General features: G+C 39.8%; 1 protein-coding gene across 1 annotated transcript in view; it reads right to left on the bottom strand.

The window, feature by feature from the left end:
- Sdhaf3 (succinate dehydrogenase complex assembly factor 3) overlaps nucleotides 1–7,751 on the bottom strand; it is a 59,295-nt gene extending 51,544 nt beyond the window's left edge. Inside the window, exon 1 of the mRNA XM_059256508.1 lies at nucleotides 7,518–7,751. Coding sequence (XP_059112491.1) covers nucleotides 7,518–7,691 — 174 coding nt within the window. The 5' untranslated portion in view covers nucleotides 7,692–7,751. The remainder of the gene's footprint in view (nucleotides 1–7,517) is intronic.
- Between the last annotated feature and the right edge of the window lie 17,317 nt (nucleotides 7,752–25,068).

The following is a 25,068-nucleotide window of genomic DNA, read 5'->3' as shown; positions in this document are numbered from 1 at the left end:
TTAATAAAGAAAAAATTAAAATATTTTAAAAACTATGTAGCTGGCATCACTGTTTCTACAAAATATGAAAACTCCAAGATTTAGCATACAAAATCAGAAGATAAAGGCAAGAAATTTTTATAAAGTGCTGGTATTTAGTTCTTTGAACGTTCATGACTGAAGGTTTAGAGAAACAGAATTGGTTACAAAATTATTGAGTATATTTGATTGCATTTTAAAGTAACATTTTCTTATAATTACTAAAGAAATATAATATATGGAGATACTCTGATAAATCTGAAGTTCAAAGAAAAAAATTAAAACATTCTTCATCTTATCAACCAAATAAACATTGTTTTCATCTAATTACATCATGAGCAGTTGCCACTCATTCTTCTAAAACCCTTCCCAATAATTGCCTTCCAACCCACCTACTTATCATATATCTCTGTTAGAATTCTTTTCTACTGCTGGGCAGCTGCACTGCTTTCAATGTCTTACTTGTACTATATCTCAGCAATAAAACCATTTACATTACTCATATGTAAATCAAAAAAGGTCTGTTAAACTCCGTTTGCCCATCTTTGTTTTGTTTTGTTTGTTTGAGACAAGGTTTTTCTGTGTAGGCCTGGCTGTCCTGAAACTTAGTCAGTAGACCAGGCTGGCCTCAAACTCACAGAAATTCTGAGAGCAGGGATTAAAGTCATGCCGCACCATCCCACCCATCTTTTAAATTTGAACTGTTAGTGTTTTTCTACCAAGTTAAATAAGCTTTTTTAAATATTAATGCCATCAACCACCTATTTTTGTAATTCCCATCAGCTACATATTATATTAACTTCAACTACTTTCCATTTGCCTTTTAAACATTTTTAAATTCAAAAGTTATGAAATTTTATGTTAATATGTTTAATAACCTAAGGCTTTTCATGACAGTGAGACACATGGCTCCTGGCAGCACCAATCTATTTCAGAGAAGACGTTGGGCATCAAAGAAACTCCATATGGGATTTGTTCTCTTTATGGCAAAAGGTAGCCATGTGGGCAAAGAAACTGCTCTTGCCTCAATTGCTGACAGTTACTATCCAAACTGGACCAACAAGATGAAAGAAAGGGGACTGCCAAACTTTGTCAAAACAAGGTAGGACAGTCTTTCAAAATTCCCTGCTTCACAGGGAAATCTGTCAGATATGTAGGCCTGTAGGCCAGAATTGGACGCCCCAACATTACAGAGGAACTTTGAGTTTGCAGCAATTTGTCCCTGTCATTAGGTAACATTTCACCCTTCTAGGGTCTTTGATGGAGTTGAAAACTAGACAGTCATAGCTAAAGTTTTCCTTAGTTATGATAAAAGGTAAATTGGATATAAAACTTTAGAGTCACAAAGATAAGATAAAAAATAGAATATTTCCTCTAAATTTACCAAATACAAATGGACTGGATATTGTAACTGTTATTCTTACTTAGTAACTGTTTTGTTGTATATAATTTTACTATGTTCAAGTTAAAACCTTTCTTTTAATTAGACAAAAAGGAGGAATTGTGAAATATTCCTTTATACTGTGTTGGGGAATATTATTTTAAGGTGTTACTTTTGTTTATGTTGCATTTGTTTAACTCTGTGAAGGTGTGTTAATTATGCCTGTCTAAAACACCTGATAGTCTAATAAAGAACTGAACGGCCAACAGCAAGGCAGGAAAAAGGATAGGCAGTGTCAGAATGGCTAAGATCAAAAACACTGAAGACACCTTATGCTGGAGAGGATGTGGAGCTAGGGGAACTCTCCTCCACTGCTGGTGGGAATGCAAGCTTGTACAACCACTTTGGAAATCAATATGGTGCTTTCTTAGAAAATTGGGAATCCATCTCCCCCAAGATCCAGCTATACCACTCTTGGGCATATACCCAAGGAATGCTCAACCACACCACAAGAGCGCTTGCTCAGCTATGTTCATATCAGCGTTGTTTGTAATAGCCAGAACATGGAAACAACCTAGATGCCCTTCAACTGAAGAATGGATAAACAAAATGTGGTACATATACACAATGGAATACTACTCAGCAGAGAAAAACAATGACATCATGAGGTTTGCAGACAAATGGATGGATCTAGAAAAAAATCATCCTGAGTGAGGTAACCCAGACTCAGAAAGACAAACACGGTATGTACTCACTCATAGGAGGATACTAGATGTGGAACAAGAATGACTGGACTGCTACTCACATCACCAGGGAGGCTACCTGGAAAACAGGACCCCAAGAAAGACATGGGGATCGCCCAATGACTGAGAAATGGACAGCCTGGACATGAGTGAGGGTAATGAAGGGCGAGGGTTGAGGGAAAGAGAGCTTGGGGGAGCGGGAGATCCCAGCTGGATCAACAACAGAGAGGGAGAACAAGGAATAGGAGACCATAGTAAATGAAGACCACGTGAGAATAGGAAGAAGCAAAGTGCTAGAGAGGCCCACAGAAATCCACAAAGATACCCCCACAATAGACTGCTGGCAATGGTCGAGAGACAGACCGAACTGACCTACTCTGGTGATGGGATGGCTAAACACCCTAATTGTCGTGCTAGAAACCCCATCCAACTACTGAGGGATCTGGATGCAGAGATCCATGGCTAGGCCCCAGGTGGATCTCTGGGAGTCCAATTAGCGAGAATGAGGAGGGTTTATATGAGCAAGAATTGTTGAGACCAAGGTTGGATAAGGCACAGGGACAAATAGCCAAACGAATGGAAACACAAGAACTATGAGCCAATGGCTGAGGGGCCTCCAACTGGATCAGGCCCTCTGAATGGGTGAGACAGTTGATTGGCTTGATCTGTCTGGGAGGCATCCAGGCAGTGGGACCAGGTCCTGTGCTCATTGCATGAGTTGGCTGTTTGAAACCTGGGGCCTATGCAGGGTCGCTTGTCTCTGCCTGGGAGGAAGGGACTGGACCTGCCTGCACTGAGTCTACCAGCTTGATCTCAGTCTGCGGGGGAGGCTTTGCCCTGGAGGAGGTGGGAATGGGGGTGGGTTGGGGGGAAGGTGAGGCAGGCGGGAGGGGGGAGAACAAGGGAATCCATGGCTGATATGTAGAACTGAATTGTATTGCAAAATAAAAATAAAAAATAAATTAAAAAAAATGATAGGCGGGGCTGGCAGGCATAATATATTGAAGAAGAAATCTGGGAGGAGAAAAGATCAAGGAGTGAGAGAGGAAGGAGAAGGACATCAGGGTCCAGCCACCCAGCTACACAACCAGCAACAGAGTAAGACACAAAGAAAGGTATACAAAAATAGACAAAAGCCCAGAGGCAAAAGACAGATGGGTTAATATAAAATTAAGAAAAGCTGGCAAGAAACAAACCAAGCTAAGGTTAGGCATTTATAATTAAGAATAAGCCTCTATGTTTGATTTATTTAGGAGCTGGGTGGCAGGCCCCCCAAAGAGCCAAAGAGTAAAAAAATAAACAACAACACTATATGAATATATGTCGTTGTGGTTGGTTTAATAAAGAAGCTGACTGGCCAATAGCTGGACAAGATAAGGTTAGGGGGAAAGCCAAACAGAATTCTGTGAAGAAGGGCAGAATCAGAGGAGTTGCAAGCAGATGCAGAGAGAAGCAAGATGGACATGCTATACTGAGAAAGGGTACCAAGCCACGTGCCAAAGAATAGATAAATATAAATAGGTTAATTTAAGTTGTAAGAGTTAGCTAGTAACAAGCCTGCGCTATTGGCTGAGCATTTATAATTAATAATAAGCCTCTTTGTAGTTATTTGGGAGCGGTTTACAGGACAGAAACTTCCGCCAACAGGTCTTCAAACTAGGTGAGGCATGAAATTATTAAAAATTGCAAAATTCCATCAACTCTATACTAAATTAAATTTAAATATATATAACATGCAACTTAGACATTTATTTTTACTTTATGATCCATTTAAAAGTCACAAATAAAAAATTATACCTCAGATGAGTTAAAAAGGTTACATGAACTCTTGATAGTGAAATACTAGGTTTAAACTTCTGCTGATTCATCAACTACAGGATTTCCCCCTCCTCCCGCCCCCCACATACCACAAAACACTTTTTCTTTAATCCAAAAAAGATATAAAACTATTAGACCAATGGAGAAGATGAGCCATTTCTTCCCTACAAAAGCTTTTCAACTAATGCATTCAGAAGAATATTGGGAACAGAAAATTAGCACTGGAACACAACCATAGCATATAGTCATGAGTGCTGAATTAGGCAAAGTTTAAGGAGAAACAGGACACTTGTGTAGCCTCAGATTCTTGGCCCAAAATGTTTTAATTTCAAAAGGAAAAATATTGATCTTTTGTAGTATATAAAGACATTTACTTAACTCACAGATTGGAATTCCAAGACCATGGCACTAGCAACTATTTGGCACTGGTGGAAGTCTTTTGACTGCATCGTAGTGGGAGTGTATGTAAGAGGGAAGGATCATACATCACATGGCTAGGCAGGAAGTAAGAAAGATTCAGAGATGAAGTATAGGGGTGTGTGTGTGTGTGTAGCTGGAAAATGAATTCAGGGCTTGGCACATACTAGGTAAGTACTCTATCACTGAACTACACCCCAGCCTCTTATGTTCTTATTTTGAGATGAGGTCTTGCTAAATTACATGGGCTAGCCTTAAGCTTTCAACTCTCTTGCCCTTGGCCCTGGGGTAGACAGGATTACAAGCACTCATTACCACACTGAGCTCAGGCTGCTGTTTTTCTTTGTTTTTATTATTTTTATATATAACGACCAGCTCCAACAGGAATTTCCAAGATTCCTGAAACTACATCAATCTCTCCCATCGGTGATGCCCAGTGCTCCAGTGTGAGCTTATGGCCTCCAGTGTGAGCTTATGGCCTCACACTGGAGTCTCACCTCTTAAAGTTTCCACTCACTCTCAATATGCCACATTGGGGATCAGACTGTCAGCACATTATGAACATCTCTCATCGATAAACTTTCCCTAAACTACAGCATTGACTTAACAGTAAAAACACCTGGCACGTATCACCTTAATCAAACTCCCATCACATTTACTATGACATAATGTGTTGAATAATACATAATAATAAACTATCATAATGTGTGAGTTTACCTCATAATAATCTTTCAAGAATGCACAACATTAATCTAACCATGAGTAAAGATCAAATAAACCCAAATGGAATCCTCTAAGTAACGGAAAAGCACTTTTCAAAAAAACGTGTCAAAATAAGGAATGAACAGCTGTCAACAAGCTCCAGGAGATTAAAGAGGGGGAAAAATGCCTACATGCAGAGTGGAATCCAGTCCCGGTCCTGAAACAGAGTAGGGATATTCTTGAAAGGAGTGGTACAGTGTGAATAAGCCCTGTAGTTAAGAGTTCCCCAGCAATATTAGTTTCTATGTTTTGATCAATGTCCTGGTTATATGTTGTCACAAAGGGAAGCAGGGTGGCAGATTTTTGTGAACTCTACACTGTCTTTCTATCTCTTCTGTAACTCTAAATTACTTTAAAATATTTTTTAAAAACAGTGAAATTACTGTCATCAAGCCTCCTGTGAGGACCAACACACTTACCCAGTTATCTTACACCCTTTCCTTCAGCTTTCTGCCAACTTATTCTAAGTTCTACCCTTCCCTACATTTTCCGTAAACATTCCAAGTTCTTAAACTTTAGGACTTCTCAAAGTAGACTCATTTCTTCTCAACACAGTCTTCCTGTCGGGCTTCAAAGTAACTCAATAGAGGGGACTTTACAAACACCTTAACATAGTATATCTTCAACGTAATTTAACAATATACAAAGTACTTTTTAAACACACTAGCTTTAGCAGGGCTTGGTGGCACATGCTTTTAATCCCATCACTCAGGAGGCAGAGGCAGGGCGATCTCTGAGTTCAGGGTCAGCCTGGTCAACAGAGAAAGTTCCAGGCAAGCCAGGGCTACACAGAGAAACCCTGTCTCAAACAAATGAAACAAACCAAAATAATAATAAACTAGCTTTGAGATGCTTGTTGTAAATACTGCTATTTTACAGATAAGACTGTAAGACTAGAAAAATTAACTGATGTGACATTTAAATGTTGAGGTCTGAATTTAAATCTAGTTTTTCTGACTCCAAGACCAATTACATATTTAAAGAAAGAGCTTTACACTTAAGATTAAACCTCCATTTAAACCTTACATTTAAGATTAAACCAAATCACATCTAATAAACCAAGACTTTTAAGAAAGTTCTAAATTTCTCTCTTGATTCTGCAGTCAAGAACTATAGGATTCAATGAAAATGTTTACCCTAGCATAATCTTTATGTTGTTTTAATGGTAAACATAACTCATCTCTTCAGCCACTATCAGTATGAAAACTCTTTCTCCTACTTTATCATAGCAGTGTCTTTAAAATACCTAGAAGCACTCTGCTCCCAATTCCTTTCACCTCCTGATATTTACAAGGCGGTAAGGAATCCTGCAATACTGTCATCTTTTTCTCCCTTCATTCTTAAAAAAGATTCCGAGCTAGGAGGTGGTGGCGCAGCATGCCCATAATCCTAGCACTCACTCAGGAGGCAGAAGCAGATGGATCTCTGTGAGTTCGAGCCCAGCCTGGTCTACAGAGCAAGTTCCAGGACAGGTTCCAAAGCTACACAGAGAAACCCTGTCTCCAATAAAAGATTATTAGGGCCGCAGAAATGGCTCAGTGCAAGGCGCCTGCCGCCAAGCCACACAACCTGAGTTTTGATCCCCAGGACCCATGTGGTGAAAGGAGAGAACAGACTCCCTTGGGTTATTATCTGATCTCATGTCCCTCCCCCATACACACAAATAAATATGTAATTAAAAAGAAAATAAGAAAGAAAAGCGAAAAGTCAAACAACTAAATCCAAATGTGTGCATCTCCTTAAGAATTATCCAACAGCGCAATGTTTAGTTACCAGGATTTGAGAGACTAAAGAAAATAACTTTCAGCGAGGCGTGGTAGTGCACGCCATTAATCCCAGCACTCCAGAGGCAGAGGCAAGCAGATCTCTATGAGTTCGAGTCTAGCTTGATCTACAAAGAGAGTTCCAGGACAGCTAGGGCTGTTAACACAGAGACCCTATCTTGAGAGAGAGAGGAAAAAAAAAAAAAAGCTTATCTTTGGAAACTAGGTAACGGCATAGTGTTAATTACACGGACTGTCATGTACAAGGGCAACCAAAAGGACAAAAGCCGGCGAACTTGTGCGTGATGTAGTAAGTTCTGAGACACCCCACCCTCATCTCTCCAACACCTGACAACTTCAGACTCTCCCAAAGTTGATCTGATCACCGGAGAAAACTTTGTGTGCTTTAGCGGAGAGCCTGTGGGAGAAGCTGAGGGGGCTCACGACGACACTCGGTAAAGCGTTGCTTGGCCAGCTTTAAGCTATTTAATTCAAATGCCCTGTTTGGCCGTGCATGGACAATGGGGAGCAGCTGGGAAGGCGGTCTCTGAACCGAATACCCCTGAGAAACCCCAAAAGCCTGGGATAAGGGGGCGGGGAGGGGGCATCACTTGCCTCCCATTCCTGCAAGAAACGCTGGGCCTCGCCAGAACCAACAGTCTTATGCCTCCTAAATTCGTCCTTCACGTACTGGTCGCCCAGAGCTTTGAGGTCCGGGGGCAGAGCCCGGTGGAGCTGCAAGATACGCTTATACAAACATCGGACTCGCGAAACATGCCTCGCCGGCATTGCGCCGCGCGCGCTGGACCTACCGCGCCTGCGCAGAAGGTCAGCGCGCCTCTGCCCCACCGGGAAGTCGCCGAAGGCGGAAAAGGGCGCGCGACCTTTATCCGGTTTGGTCCGTCATCGAATCTTGTCCTTCCGGAAGCTCGAATTTTGGTGCCGACAGAAAAGCACCCCGTCTCTCTCTGCTAGAAGTGTGGCATTTGAGGAGTCGCTGCAATTTCTCGGGTTTCCTGGAGAGATGCTATATAACTCGAAAGTCTTGAGTGAGCGAGTTGTTACCTTTCAGAGCTAATTCATCGTCGTTTCCATTCATCTTCGTCAGGTCCTTCTTATTAAAGATTTGAGAAACACTTCATCAAAATCCAAACTGTTTGAGGCTTCTGGGAGTTTTCTTGGGAGGGAGGTATGGATCAGTGTGGATTCATCGCTCCTTCCAATAGCGCACCCTCATCTCACAGTGCTGTACTTGGAGTTTATGTCCTCCAAGCATAGCTTCTCCCAGGTAACTAACACAAGTGAGCGCCAGCTGGTAGACTTTGTTCGTCCAGGTCAAGTAGGCTATGGAAGAATCACGGGAGGTGTTTTTTTCCAAGTGTATTTTTCCAAGGGCACAATCATGGGGATTCTTATAAATAATGTGAGATGAAACCCGGGAATCTCTATGTTCCCAAGTCTTAACTTGTGTAGAGATGGGTAACTTTCCAGAGCCAGTAGCTCTTTATCCTTATTTTTTTCATTCCCACTACATTTTTTTTTTTAATTTTTATTTTGCAATACAATTCAGTTCTACATATCAGCCACAGATTCCCTTGTTCTCCCCCCTCCCGCCCCCCTCACCTTCCCCCCAGCCCGCCCCCCACTCCAATCTCCTCCAGGGCAAAGCCTTCCCCACAGACTGAGATCAACCTGGTGGACTCAGTCCAGGTAGGTCCAGTCCCCTCCTCCCATGCTGAGCCAAGGGACCCTGCATAGGCCCCAGGTTTCAAACAGCCAACTCATGCAATGAGCACAGGACCCGGTCCCACTGCCTGGATGCCTCCCAAACAGATCAGGCCAATCAACTGTCTCACCCACTCAGAGGGCCTGATCCAGTTGGTGACCCCTCAGCCATTGGTTCATATTTCATGTGTTTCCGTTTGTTTGGCTATCTGTCTCTGTGCTCCATCCGACCCTGGTCTCAACAATTCTCTCTCATATAAACCCTCCTCATTCTCGCTAATTGGACTCCCAGAGATCCACCTGGGGCCTAGTCATGGATCTCCGCCTCCAGGTCCATCAGTAGTTGGATGAGGTTTCTAGCACGACAATTAGGGTGTTTGGCCATCCCAACACCAGAGTAGGTCAGTTCGGATTGTCGCTCGACCATTGCCAGCAGTCTGTTGTGGGGGTATCTTTGTGGATTTCTGTGGGCCTCTCTAGCACTTTGTTTCTTCCTATTCTCATGTGGTCTTCATTTACCATGGTCTCCTATTCCTTGTTCTCCCTCTCTGTTTTTGATCCAGCTGGGATCTCCCACTCACCCAAGCTCTCTTTCCCTCGACCCTCGCCCTTCACTACCCCCACTCCTGTCCAGGCTGTTCATGTAGATCTCATTCCATTTCTCTGTCGTTGGGCGATCCCTGTGTCTTTCTTGGGGTCCTGTTTTCCAGGTAGCCTGCCTGGTGATGTGAGTAGCAGTCCAGTCATCCTTGTTCCACATCTAGTATCCTGTTATGAGTGAGTACATACCATGTTTGTCTTTCTGAGTCTTATTCCCACTACATTTTTAATCCTCCAGCAAATCCTATTGGCTCCACACCAAACTCATGCAGAAATCAAGCATTATTTCCACCACACCCTGTACCATAAATATCCCTTTCCACTGGAGAGCTTCCTGTACCATAATCATCTCTTTCCATTGGATAGCTTCCTTATTTGTGTTCCTGCCTTTGGCCATGTTGAACCTCAGTTATGATCTACCTAGGTGGAAATTAGAAAATATCATTCCTCTGCTTGACAAATCCTCAATGGCATTTCATTAATGTATAACCCAAAGTCTCTCGACCTCTAGAATTTAACTTTTCTGTATACTCACTCTCTAGTTAGTGAGTTCGAGCCACACTGGCCTTCGGGTTCTTTATCCTAAGAAGGTCAGGCATTTGACAAACATTTGCTTGTAACCTTCTCTCATATGCATTCTCTTAGCTTATTTACTCTGCCCAACTCATGGTTTGGGAACCCTGCAAATCAGACCCGTCTGACAGCCTTGTTTGAAACTAACATAACCAAGCCAAAATTCTCATGCTATTCCTGCCTTTTTTTTTCTTGTCCATAATATTTAGTACACAGAATTTAGTTAGTTACTTGCTCCTGTTTCTCACTAGACTACTCAAAGAAGGAATTTTTCAAGAGGGGTGTTTCCCACTGATACATCTGTGCTCTAAACCTGTAATAAGCACACAATAAATATTTGTTGCATTGATGTATGAAGTTTATTAATGGTGCTGAGCATCTCAGGGTTTGCATGTAGGTAAAACACAAGAATGTAAGATCTTGGGTGGTTCTTTCACAGACACTGAATTTCTGTCTATGTAACTACTAGGAAATACAAAAAGACAATATCCTCAGAGATTTGCTCATTTCCAGGGCTCTCTATGGTGCATCACAAAGAGGAAGTACTCCATGTTTATTGTCTTGATTAAAGTTTTTCTTTCTACTTAACTATAAGAAAAATATTTGCCTAAAAGAATACAGGATATTTTTAATGGATTTAATTTGGTATTGTGACAAACCACATTAATGGTGAGGATTGAAGAGCAGTGTCATTTTATTTCAGGAAATTTTTCTAGCCCTATTTCATTTGTTAATATCCCTATAAATTTAAAATTAGTTTTTCATTCTAGTTTACTTTTTTCTAGTTTCCCTTTAGGTTAAATTACAGGTACAACAAATATTTCTTTCAGAGCCAAAGCTCTTTATAAAAATGTGGAAAAATATTCTGTTAATGAACTAATAAAAGAATTGATTCAGCCTAAAGGGAACAGAAAAGATCCACTAAGCTTCTGTAAACCAATAATCAGAAATGGTCATGATGGCCAGAAAGAGTCTAAGACAGTAGTAGTTCTCAACTTTCCTAATTCTGTGATCCTTTAACACAGTTCCTCATGTTGTGGTGACCCCCAACTGTAAAATTCTTTTGTTACTACTTCATAACTGTAATTTTGCTACTGTTGTGAATTGTAATGTAACTATATGATGTGCAGGATATCTGACTGTTCTAAGATGTGGTGGTATAGCTAGACCTTGAGAAAAGGAATCAAGAAGAAAGAATGAGTACACTAACAGGTGAACTTTTTTTTTGCACAATGAGTGAGGCAGTGCACTATTTTAAGGATGAAGCTTTCTGTTTCTCTGACCATTCAACTGAGTTTTCCTCTTATGGTCAAAGAATCCATATATGGAAAATAAAATTTGAGTTGAATTACTGGGTATTAATCCAGATTAGTACACTTCATTTTGACCACAAGAGGAAAATTGTAATAGGAAGGTCATGGAGACAGTAAGAGTTTATATAGATCGCCTCCCACAAAATAGAGATGGAAGAAGCAGGTAGAAATGGTGTTTGACAAGCAGAGAGGAGTGTTGACTGAAAAGATAGAAATGGTGAACAAGGAAAAAAACAGAAAGAGAACATCTGCCTGGGGCCTGCTGCATTGATACTTCATGGCATACTCTGGTCTTTACATTAAAGTGTAGAATGTTGGCAATCTCGAGCTCCTCCCTTTCCAAACCCTGCCCAAAGAAAGCCCGCCAATCGACAGCTTCTCCCCGGGAGCTCCTCTAGACTGTCCCTACATGATATTTAAGTTGCAGCCCATAGTCTTGCCATGTGATTTCTTCTCTTCCCCTGAGATCACCTGGGGATGCTTGGCTCATTAAATCCGGACTGTTAATTTGGCTTGATTTGGCTTATTGTATCCTTGAAGTTACCCACTGCTGGAGGCTATTTTCATAATATTGATCATAGAAAATAAGTCTTACTATCAGATAATACTAAAAACATGTTCCAGGCCTAGAGAGATGGCTCGGCAGTCAAGAGCACTTGCTGCTCTTGCACAGAACCTGGATTCAGTTCCCAGCATCCACATAGCAACTTGTAACCATCTGCAACTGCAATTTCAGGGATTCCAACTCTCTCTCCTGTCCTCCATGAGCACCCGTCATACACATAGTGCACAGGTTTGCATGCAGCCAAACACTCAAGCAAGTAAAATAAAAGTCTGTAGCAGTATTTTTTTTCTGTACTAAGGATCAAATTCAGGGCCTCCTACTAAGCAAGCGCTCTTCCACTAGCTACATTGTTTCTCCATTTTAAAAAATGTTATATTCTGAAACAAGGTTTCACTAAATTGCCCTCGTCATGCCTTCAGTCCTCTATATGTTCCAGTCTGGCCTTGAACATCTACCTCTGCTCATAAATATCTGGGATTACAGATGTGTGGTTAGTGGCAGCTAAATCTTTCATGAACTTAAAGATCAGAGAGATGATTGAGGCTGGACTAATCATAGGGACTACTTAGAGTCACCTCAGTCAACACCAGAAATAGTACATCCCTACCTTGAATGTTGTTTATCTTCACACTGAGGTGGCAGACATGGTAAAGGAATGAATTCTTAGATACTTTTACTTGGCATCTGAATATTTATAGTTATTTAAGGACAATGGTGAGGAAGTAAATAAAATTTCAAGTTAAGCATGAAGTTCAAAGAATGAAAGAAACAAATTAATTCATGAAAAATCTCTTCTATGAGCCAGGTGGCAGTGGCGTACACCTTTAATCCAGCACAAGGGAAGCAGAGGCAGGAGGATCTCCAAGTTTGAGGCCATAATGAGTTCCAGGATGGCCAAGACTACACAGAGAAACCCTGTCTCAGAAAAAGAAAATCTATTCTATAAAAATAAATTTAGACAACAGTCTGTTTAGTGTATTCCTGAATCTCTAAAACATATTACATAAATAATAGCAAAGAGAATTACATGCAATTATATCTGGATGGAAAGACTCTAAGTCTGTAAGTGATGTTTTGAAAATTTTACAGTTGTTTATGAATTGGGATGAGGAAATCAGCCAAAAATCTAGATAAATTTTTATTTTTAATAATTTAATAACATATGATAAACTCTAAGGATGAAATCATCATTGCATAGATGCTGATAAAAAAATTGGCAAGCTCAAAACACATTCCTGATAACAATAATAATTTTTAATGGAAACCAGTGGATTCTGTAGCACGAATGTCTTAGTTAATGGGAAAGCACCTGATGTGCAAGATTTTGTACAAAAAAAGAGTGAAAAATAACGTTTTTAATTTCTTAGTTGTGCAAAAGGGATGAACAAAAAGATGGTTTTTTTAAGTTTTCAATGAAGATAAAAGGGGTAAGATGGAAAGAAAGTAATGAAATGAGATGTTTCTGAGTTTGCACTTTAATTTTTACTTACGAGTAAAAAATGTTTATTATTAAAATAAACTTATTTCTTTAACTAATTAATTAACTTTGGTTTTTCAAGACAGGATTTCTCTGTGTAGCCCTGGATGTCCTGGAACTCACTCTGTAGACCTGGCCTTGAACTCAGAGATCTGCCTGCCTCTGCCTCCCAAATGCTGGAATCAAAGGCTTTCACCACCACAGCTGGCTTAAATTTATTTTTAAAGCTTACATTAATATTGGAAGCAGAGCTCTAGAACTATTTCTGCCTGTTACTTTGGCCATATAATGCAAACTTTGTACTGAATTTTCCCGTTTGCACCTGTTTTCTCTTTACCCAAAATTTATTTAGGTAGATGAAAATGGATTTTTTTTGCTTTCATATTTTCTAATTTTATGGAATGATAAATGTGTTGGCTTGAATAGGTATGGCCCCCATGAACTCATGTGTTTGAACGCTTGGCCCATAAGGAGTGGCACTATTAGGAGGTGTGGCCTTATTGACATAAGTGTGGTCTTATTGGAGGAAGTGGGTCACTGTGAGTGCAGGCTTTGAGGTCTCATGGGTGTTCAAGCTACACGAAGCACACAATTTCCTTCCTGTTGCTTGCAGATCAAGATGTAGAACTCTCAGCTCCTTCTCCAGCACCATGTCTGCCTGTATGCCACCATGTCCCTCCATGATGATGATAGACTAAACCTCTGGCATTATAAGCCACCCCCAATTAAATGTTTTCCTTTATAAAAGTTGCCATGGTCATGGTGTCTTTTTGCAGCAATAGAAACTATGTCATGTAATATTTGAACTTGTAAGGTAAATGGAATTCCTTCAGATTCCTGTTGAAGTCTATTTCACAAATACATGGGCTTCTGAAGAAGTTTTAAATATGATGTCTCTATTTTGGGTGTGCAAAGTATATCAGTAAAATATGCTATAGAGCAAGCTTAATATATTATTTAAATAGTCTCTCTGCCTTTTTGACCTACTTTTCTTCATTTTACAAAGCAGAGTTCTGTGTAGTTGTGGATTTGTCCATCACATCTGTTTTTGTTTTGTGTGTTTTGAAACTATGATTTGAGTTCATTCTTGTACCTTTCAGCAACTGGGAACAATTCTAACCCATATCAGTGTCTTTAGTTTTATTTTATCACATATTTTATCACAGTTCACAATTGCTTTTGTTTGGTCAGGAGCCTTTCTATGTCCAATCGTCATAGGTCATCTTATTTTTTTTCTCCTCTTCGTTATCTACATCTGAATTTTATCCAGCCTTTCAGTAGAAGAATTTAACCTATTTGTATTTATCGTTTAATGGCCTCTTTAAGCTTCCATTGATATCGCAATTCTGTTTTCTACTTATTAACTTTTCTGTAATATTTTATAAATTATTGGCTTTATAATAGTTGGAAAGTTTCACATTCTACTCCTGTTTTTCTGGCATTGCCCTTACATTTTTATATGTACTAATATGATATTGCTCCAAAACATCTAAAGATAATCAGTTATTTGGCCCTCTTCAAAATAAGAAAGCATTAGCAAAACTCTCCCCTTTGCTAACCTCTACAATAAGCTTTTGTTGATATCACTTAGAATTGCAGAAATTACTGCACTAAAGTACACTTCCTTAGCAATCAACACTTCTGGATACTTAATGTTGTTTCTTACTGTCCATGCTCTTGTATTCCATTTCTTTATCCTGGATTCATGGCAGGGTTTGGGTAGGTTTCATTTGTTTTATTTGGTTCAAATCTATTTCAAACAGAAGACACCAGACTTTTAGGTCTAGGAAATGCTACTCTTTATTTTTTGTCTTCCTCTCCTTGTTTTGTTTGCTTTCTTGCTTTGTTGTTGCTGTTGTTTTAAATTTCATTTTTATCTTTATGCATCTGTGTGATTGTATGCCCCATGTGTGTGGGTGCTGAAGTGGCCAGGAGAGACTACTGAATCCCTTGGAACTGGAGTTACAGGAAGTTGTGTCCCCTGATGCTGGCAGCCACATGACTTCTTTGGTGGACAAAGCCTGAGAATAGCACAAACAAATTCTCCTTGCGGCAAGACCCTGGAGAATCTGACCATTTTGGCAAGACTGACAGATTAGTTCACTGCAGGAGCATGTGTGCTACCTGCTCTCCTTGCTCTTTATACAAACCATAGTGCTGGCTGCCTCTAGTTTCACTTTCTCAGAGCTACAGATAAAATAGCTATTACACTAGGAAAACTTCACCCTGATGACTCTCCTCTGGGTAAGCCAGAGGGGAGCTTGTTAAAAATATACAGTGGACCTGATTCAGCACCTAAAGCCTTTGATGTTTCAAGTGTGGCCATGAATTCAGGATTCTCAAGAACAGGATGTTGCTTTTCCAACGCACCCTTTGACTAGCTTGAAAGAGTCACAGTAGTTCATGATTATATTACAAATTTGCCTAACTGTTCTGGAGAGAATGATTTTAACCACAAGAGTCTAAGAGAAATGCAATAAGGCCACAGGCCTCACCACCACTGACTGGAGGAAGAGGTGAGTGTCTGAGCTCCCAGGTGGACAGCCCTGATGTCTAGACCCTAGCCCCTAGGGTCACATCCCCTGCCCCTCCCCCACCTGCCACAGCCTCAGTGACCAGGCAGCAGCATCCTCTCCCTGCCAAAAGTCCCCCTAGGCATCAATGACCCCTGGAGCCACAGGTCCTACCTTCATTGATTGGAGGGAGAGGGACTCCCTCCGCATAAGCTCCCCCTGCGCAGATTGGAGGAAGAGATGGGTGGGCAGCAGTATAAGAATACATCCAACAACATAGAGAGTAGTATGGCACCACCAGAAACTAGTGGTTTTAAAACAGCAATACCTGAACATCCCAACCCAGATGAAACAGAAGAAAATGACCTGAAAATAACTTTATGAAGATGATAGAAGCCCTTAAAAAGGAAATGAAAAATTCCCTTAAAGAAATGGAGGAAAAGACAAACAAAAAATTGGAAGAAATCAAAAAATCACTTTAAAAAGCCAAGAAAAAACAACCAAACAGGTAAAGAAAATAGTTCAAGACTTAAAAATTGAAATAGAGGCAATAAAGAAAACACAAACTGAGGGAATTCCGGAAACGGAAAATCTAGGTAAACAAACTGGAACTACAAATGCAAGCCTAACTAACAGAATATAAGAGATGAAAGAGAGAATCTCAGGAGTTGAGGATATGATAGAAAAAAATAGATTCATCAGTCAAAGAAAATGTTAAATCCAGCATATTTTTAACACAAAACATCTAGGAAATCTGGAACACCATGAGAAGTCCAAACCTAGGAATAATAGGGATAGAAGAAGAATTCCACTCAAAGGCACAGAAAATACATTCAACAAAACCATAGAAGAAAACTTTCCCAACCTAAAGAAGGACATGCCTATAAAGGTAAAATAAGCTTAAAGAACACCAAATAGACTGGACCATAAAAAAGTTCCTTCACCACATAATAATCAAAACTAAACATACAGAATAAAGAAAGAATATTAAGAGCTGCAAAGAAAAAAGGCTAAGTATCATATAAAGGTAGACCTATCAGAATTACACCCAACTTCTCAATGGAAATTCTGAAAGCCAGAAGGTCTTGGATAGACATTCTGGAGACCCTGAGAGACCACAGATGCTAGCCCAGACTACTACACCCAACAAAATTTTTAATCACCACAGATGGAGAAAACAAGATATTACATTACAAAACCAGATTTAAACAATGCCTATCCACAAATCCAGCCCTACAGACAGCACTAGAAGGAAAACTCCAACCCAACAAAGTTAGCTGCACCCACAAAAACACAGGCAATAGATAACCTCACACCAGCAAATACCAAAGGAGGAAAACACACACACACACACACACACACACACACACACACACACATACTACCAACAACAACAACAAAACCAAAAATAAAGAATTAGCAATCACTGGTCATTCATATCTCTTAATATCAATGGATTCAATTTGCCTATAAAAGACACAGGTTAAATCCCAGACTCAGAAAGACAAACATGGTATGTACTCACTCATAACAGGATACTAGATGTGGAACAAGGATGACTGGACTGCTACTCACATCACCAGGCAGGCTACCTGGAAAACAGGACCCCAAGAAAGACACAGGGATCGCCCAACGACAGAGAAATGGAATGAGATCTACATGAACAGCCTGGACAGGAGTGGGGGTAGTGAAGGGCGAGGGTCGAGGGAAAGAGAGCTTGGGTGAGTGGGAGATCCCAGCTGGATCAAAAACAGAGAGGGAGAACAAGGAATAGGAGACCATGGTAAATGAAGACCACATGAGAATAGGAAGAAACAAAGTGCTAGAGAGGCCCACAGAAATCCACAAAGATACCCCCACAACAGACTGCTGGCAATGGTCGAGAGACAATCCGAACTGACCTACTCTGGTGATGGGATGGCCAAACACCCTAATTGTCGTGCTAGAAACCTCATCCAACTACTGATGGATCTGGAGGCAGAGATCCATGACTAGGCCCCAGGTGGATCTCTGGGAGTCCAATTAGCGAGAATGAGGAGGGTTTATATGAGAGAGAATTGTTGAGACCAAGGTCGGATAAAGCACAGAGACAAATAGCCAAACAAACGGAAACACATGAAATATGAACCAATGGCTGAGGGGTCACCAACTGGATCAGGCCCTCTGAGTGGGTGAGACAGTTGATTGGCCTGATCTGTTTGGGAGGCATCCAGGCAGTGGGACCGGGTCCTGTGCTCATTGCATGAGTTGGCTGTTTGAAACCTGGGGCCTATGCAGGGTCCCTTGGCTCAGCATGGGAGGAGGGGACTGGACCTACCTGGACTGAGTCCACCAGGTTGATCTCAGTCTGTGGGGAAGGCTTTGCCCTGGAGGAGATTGGAATGGGGGGCGGGCTGGGGGGAAGGTGAGGGGGGCGGGAGGGGGGAGAACAAGGGAATCTGTGGCTGATATGTAGAACTGAATTGTATTGCAAAATAAAAATTAAAAAAAAAAAAAAGACACAGGTTAATAGAATGGCTATGAAAACAGGATCTACCCTTCTGCTGCATATAAGAAACACACCTCACCCTCAAAGACAGACATTACCTAAGAATAAAGGGTTAGGAAAATATTTTCCAATCAAATGGACCTAAGAAACAAGCTGGTGTAGTTATCCTAATATCTAACAAAATAGATTTCAAACTAAAATTAATCAAAAGAGATGGAGAGGGACATTTCCTATTCATCATAGGAAAAACCCATCAAGATGAAGTCTCAATTCTGAACATCTACGTGCCAAATACCGGGGTACTCACATTTGTAAAAGAAACATTACTAAAGCTTAAAGTCCACATCAAACCCCACACTCTAATAATATTGGGTGACTTCAACACCGCACTCTCAACACTGAACAGGTCTGCCAGACAGAAACTTAACAGAGAAATGAGGGAAATGACAGACATTATGACTCAAATGGACTTAATGGATGTCTATAGAACATTTCACCCAAACACAGAAGAATATACCTTCTTCTCAGCACCTCGTGGAACCTTCTCTAAAACTGGCCACATACTCAGTCACAAAGCAAATCTCAACAGATACAAAAAAAATTGGAATAACCCTCTGTATGTTACCAGAGCACCATGGCATAAAGTTAGAATTCAACAACAACACAAATTGCAGAAAGCCTACAATTTCCTGGAAACTGAACAATGCTCAACTGAATCATCACTGGGTCAAGGAAGAAGAAAAGAAAGAAATTAAAGACTTCCTAGAATTCAATGAAAATGAATGTACTACATACCCAAACTTATGGGACACTATGAAAGCAGTGCCAAGAAGAAAGTTCATAGCACTAAGTGCCCACATAAAAAAATTAGAGATTATAAATCTTATACTAGCAACTTAACAGCACACCTGAAAGCTCTAGAACAAAAAGAAGCAAGCCCACTCAAGAGAAGTAGACAAAAGAAAATAATCAAATTGTGTGCTAAAATCAGTAAAATAGAAACAAAGAGACCAATACAAAAAAAATCAAAAAAACAAAGAGTTGGTTCTTCAAGAAAATCAACAAGATAGACAAACCCTTATCCAAACTAACCAAAAGACAGAGAGAGAAAATATCCAAATCAACAAAACCAGAAATGAAAAGGGGGAAATAACAACAGACATTGAGGAAATCAAGAGAATCATCGGGTCATACTTCAAAAACATGCACTCCACAAAATTGGAAAATGCAAAAGAAATGGACAATTTTCTGGATAGGTACCACATACCAAAATTAAATCAAGACCAGATAAACAGTTTAAATAGACCTATAACCCCAAAAGAAATAGAAGCAGTCATTAAAAGTCTCCCAACCAAAAAAAGCCCGGGCCTGATGATTTCAGCGCAGAATTCTATCAGAATTTCAAAGAAGAGCTAATACCAATACTCCTCAAATTGTTCCACACAGTAGAAACAGAAAGAGCATCGCCTAACTCTTTTTAAAAAGCTACAGTTATTCTGATACCCAAACCACACAAAGATGTAACTAAGAAAGAGAATCACAGACCAGTCTCCCTCATGAACATTGATGCAAAGTACTCAATAAAATACTGGCAAACCAAATCAAAGAACACGTCGAAAAAATCATCCACTATGATCAAGTAGGCATTCAAGATGCAGGAATGGTTCAACATATGAAAAAAATCTGTCAATGTAATCCACCATATAAACAAATTGAAAGAAAAAAACATGATCATCTCATTAGATTCTTGAAAAGCTTTTGACAAAATCCAACACCCCTTCATGATAAAGGTCTTGGAGAGATCAGGGATACAAGGAACATACCTAAACATAATAAAGGCAATATACACCAAGTCAACAATTAACATCAAACTAAATGGAGAGAAACTCAAAGTGATTGCACTAAAATCAGGAACAAGACAAGGCTGTCTACTCTCTTCATACCTACTCAATATAGTACTCGAAGTTCTAGCCAGACCAATAAGACAACAAAAGGAGATCAAGGGGATACAAAGGGAAAGGAAGGAGTCAAATTTTCACTATTTGCAGATGATATGATAGTATACATAACTGACCCCAAAAATTCTACCATGGAACTCCAACAGCTAATAAACACCTTCAATAATGTGGCAGGATACAAGATTAACTCAAAAAAATCAGTAGCCCTCCTGTATACAAATGACAAACAGACTGAGAAAGAAATTAGAGAAACATCATCACAAATAGCCAAAAATAACATAAAATATCTTGGGGTAACTCTAACAAAACAAGTGAAAGACCTGTATGACAAGAACTTTAAGTCTTTTAAGGAAGAAACTGAAGAAGATTTCAAAAAAATGGAAAGATCTCCCATGCTCATAGATAGGTAGGGTCAACATAGTAAAAATGACAATTTTATCAAGAAGCAATCTACAGATTCAATGCAATCCCCATCAAAATCCCAACACAATTCTTCACAGACCTCAAAAGAGCAATACTCCTGTATAATAAAGGAACCTCCGGAGGCATCACCATCCCTGACTTCAAGCTTTATTCTAGAGCTATAGTAATAAAAAAAACAGAGAGGCCGGCCCTCAGCTCCCATCTTGCCCCGGACTTCCTTCTGAAGCACAGCTCCCATCTTGCCCCGGATTTCCCGTCTGGAGGAGAGAGAGAGAGAGAGAGAGAGAGAGAGAGAGAGAGAGAGAGAGAAGAGCACCCATCCTCCCCCGGACTTCCCTTCTGAACAAGAGCTCCCATCCTGCCCCGGACTTCCAATTTGGACAAGAGAGCTCCCATCTGGACAAGAGAGAGAGACTTCCTGAATCTGTCAGCTCTGTCTGAACCAAGTGTACGGATAAGGCCAAGAACGAACCACAAGGAGATGGGCAGACGTCAAGGCAGAAACACATACAACAAAATGAATAGCAATACACCATCACCAGGCCCTAGCCCTCCTCCAACACCTAGACCTGAACATCAGAAATTGGAAGAAGCAGAAGAAAATAGCCTTATGAATGTCATCATGAAGAAGCTAGAGGCTCGTGTAGAGGAAAAGACAAAAAAATGTGAAGAACGCTGTAAACAACTAGAGGAAAGGGCAAACAAATTAGAAGAAATCAAAAAAGTCCTGGAAGAGAACAATAAAATACTGAAAGAAAATCAAGAAAAATCAATGAAACAAATGAAGGAAACAGTCCAAGACCTGAAAAGGGAAATAGAAAAAATGAAGAAGACACAAACAGAGGGAATGCTGGAAATAGAAAATCTGAGAAAACGATTGGGAACTTCAGATGCAAGTATAGTCAACAGAATGCAAGAGATGGAAGAGAGAATCTCTAGCGTTGAAGATACAATAGAAGAAATAGATTCATCAGTCAAAGAAAACACTAAAGTCAACAAAGTCATGAACCAAAATGTCCAAGAAATTTGGGACACCATGAAAAGACCAAACCTACGAATAATAGGGGTAGAAGAAGGAGAAGAATAACAACTCAAGGGCACAGAAAATATATTCAACAAGATCATAGAAGAAAACTTTCCCAACTTAAAGAAGGAAATGCCTATGAAGATACAGGAAGCCTATAGAACACCAAACAGACTAGACCCCCCAAAAAAGTCCCCTCGCCACATAATAATTAAACAATTAAACGTACAGAATAAAGAAAGAATATTAAGAGCAGCAAAGGAAAAAGGCCAAGTGACATATAAAGGCAAACCTATCAGAATAACACCCGATTTCTCAATGGAGACTTTGAAAGCCAGAAGGTCCTGGACAGATGTAATGCAGACACTAAGAGACCATGGATGTCAGCCTAGGCTAATATACCCAGCAAAACGTTCAATCATCATAGATGGAGTGAACAAGACATTCCATGACAAAGCCAGATTTAAACAATATTTATCCACAAACCCAGGCCTACAGAAAGCACTAGAAGGAAAATTCCAACCTAAGGAAGTCAGATACACCCTCGAAAACACAGGCAATAGATAAAGCCACAGCAGTAAACCCCAACGAAGAAAAGTACACACACATCACCACCAAAAAATAACAGGAATGAACAATCACTGGACATTAATATCCCTCAATATCAATGGACTTAATTCACCTATAAAAAGACATAGGCTTACAGAATGGATACGAAAGCAGGACCCATCTTTCTGCTGCATACAAGAAACAAATCTCAAATTCAAAGATAGACACTACCTAAAAATAAAAGGCTGGAAAAAGACTTTCCAATCAAACGGTCTTAAGAAACAAGCGGGTGTAGCCATCCTGATATCCAGCAAAATAGACTTCAAACTAAAATCAATCAAAAGAGATCAAGAAGGGCATTACATACTCATCACAGGAAAGATCCACCAAGATGAAGTCTCAATTCTGAACATTTATGCCCCAAACACAAGGGCACCCACATATGTAAAAGAAACACTATTAAAGCTTAAATCACATATAAAACCCCACACATTAATAGTGGAAGACCTCAACACCCCACTTTCACCACTTGACAGATCCCCCAAATCGAAACTTAACAGAGAAATAAAGGACTTAACTGATGTCATGACTCAAATGGACTTAATCGACATCTACAGAACATTCCATCCTAACAAAAAAGAATATACCTTCTTCTCAGCACCCCATGGAACCTTCTCTAAAATCGACCACATACTTGGTCACAAAACAAATCTCAACAGATACAAAACAATTGGAATAACCTCCTGTGTTCTATCAGACCACCATGGTCTAAAGTTGGATTTCAACAACAACAAAATCTACAGAAAACCTACAATCTCATGGAAACTGAACAATACCCAACTGAATCACCAATGGGTTAAGGAAGAAATAAAGAAAGAAATTAAAGACTTCCTAGAGATCAACGAAAATGAAGACACCACATATCCAAACCTATGGGACACTATGAAAGCAGTACTAAGAGGGAAATTCATAGCACTAAACGCCCACATAAATAAGCTGGAGAAATCTCACACTAGTGACTTAACAGCACACCTGAAAGTTCTAGAACAGGAAAAAGCAAAGTCTCCCAGGAAAAAATAGATGCCAGGAAATTATCAAAGTGAGAGCTGAAATCAATAAAATAGAAACAAAGAGAACAATACAAAAGATTAATGAAACAAAGAGTTGGTTCTTTGAGAAAATCAACAAGATAGACAAGCCCTTATCCAAACTAACCAAAAGACAGAGAGAGAGCAACAAAATCAGAAATGAAAAGGGGGACATAACAACAGACATTGAGGAAATCCAGAGAATCATCAGGTCATACTTCAAAAACCTCTATTCCACAAAACTGGAAAACCTAAAAGAAATGGATAATTATCTGGATAGTTACCACATACCTAAATTAAATCAAGACCAGATAAACTATTTAAATAGTCCAATAACCCCTAACGAAATAGAAACAGTCATTAAAAGTCTCCCAACCAAAAAAAGCCTAGGACCAGATGGTTTCAGTGCAGAATTCTACCAGATCTTCAAAGAAGAGTTAATACCAATACTCTCTAAATTGTTCCATACATTAGAAACAGAAGGAACATTACCAAACTCCTTCTATGAGGCTACAATTACCCTGATTCCCAAACCAAACAAGGATACAACAAAGAAAGAGAACTACAGACCGATCTCCCTCATGAACATTGATGCAAAAATACTCAATAAAATACTGGCAAACAGACTCCAAGAACACATCAAAACAATTATCCACCATGATCAAGTAGGATTCATTCCAGGGATGCAAGGATGGTTCAACATACGAAAGTCTGTCAATGTGATACACCATATAAACAAACTCAAAGAAAAAAACCACATGATCATCTCACTAGATGCTGAAAAGGCATTTGACAAAATCCAACACCCCTTCATGATAAAGGTCTTGGAGCGATCAGGAATACAGGGAACACACCTAAACATAATAAAGGCAATTTACAGCAAGCCAACAGCCAACATCAAATTAAATGGAGAGAAACTCAAAGCAATTCCACTAAAATCAGGAACGAGGCAAGGCTGTCCGCTCTCCCCATACTTATTCAATATAGTACTTGAAGTTCTAGCCAGAGCAATAAGACAACATAAGGAGATTAAGGGGATACAAATTGGAAAGGAAGAAGTCAAGCTTTCCCTATTTGCAGATGACATGATAGTATACTTGAGCAACCCCAAAGATTCCACCAAGGAACTGATACAACTTATAAACACCTTCAGCAACATAGCAGGATACAAGATCAACTCAAAAAAATCAGTAGCCCTCCTATATACAATGGACAAAAAAGCAGAGAAGGAAATCAGAGATACATCACCCTTTACTATAGCCACAAATGACATAAAATACCTTGGGGTAACACTAACCAAGCAAGTGAAGGACATATATGACAAGAACTTTAAGTCCCTGAAAAAAGAAATTGAAGAAGATGTCAGAAAATGGAAAGATCTCCCATGCTCATGGATAGGCAGAACTAACATAGTAAAAATGGCAATCTTACCAAAAGCAATCTACAGATTCAATGCAATCCCCATCAAAATACCAACACAATTCTTCACAGACCTGGAAAGAATAATACTCAACTTCATATGGAAAAACAAAAAACCCAGGATAGCCAAAAGATTCCTGTACAATAAAACAACCTCTGGAGGGTTCACGATCCCTGACTTCAAGCTGTACTATAGAGCTACAGTAATAAAAACAGCTTGGTACTGGCATAAAAACCGACATGTGGACCAATAGAATCGAATTGAAGACCCTGACATTAATCCGCACACCTATGAACAAATAATTTTTGACAAAGAAGCCAAAAGTGCACAATGGAAAAAAGAAAGCATCTTCAACAAATGGTGCTGGCAAAACTGGATATCAACATGTAGAAGACTGAAAATAGATCCATATCTATCACCGTGCACAAAACTTAAGTCCAAGTGGATCAA

This window comes from Peromyscus eremicus, chromosome 3 (assembly GCF_949786415.1).
Source record: "Peromyscus eremicus chromosome 3, PerEre_H2_v1, whole genome shotgun sequence".
Lineage (NCBI taxonomy): Eukaryota > Metazoa > Chordata > Mammalia > Rodentia > Cricetidae > Peromyscus > Peromyscus eremicus.
This window is presented reverse-complemented; position numbering and strand designations above follow the sequence as displayed.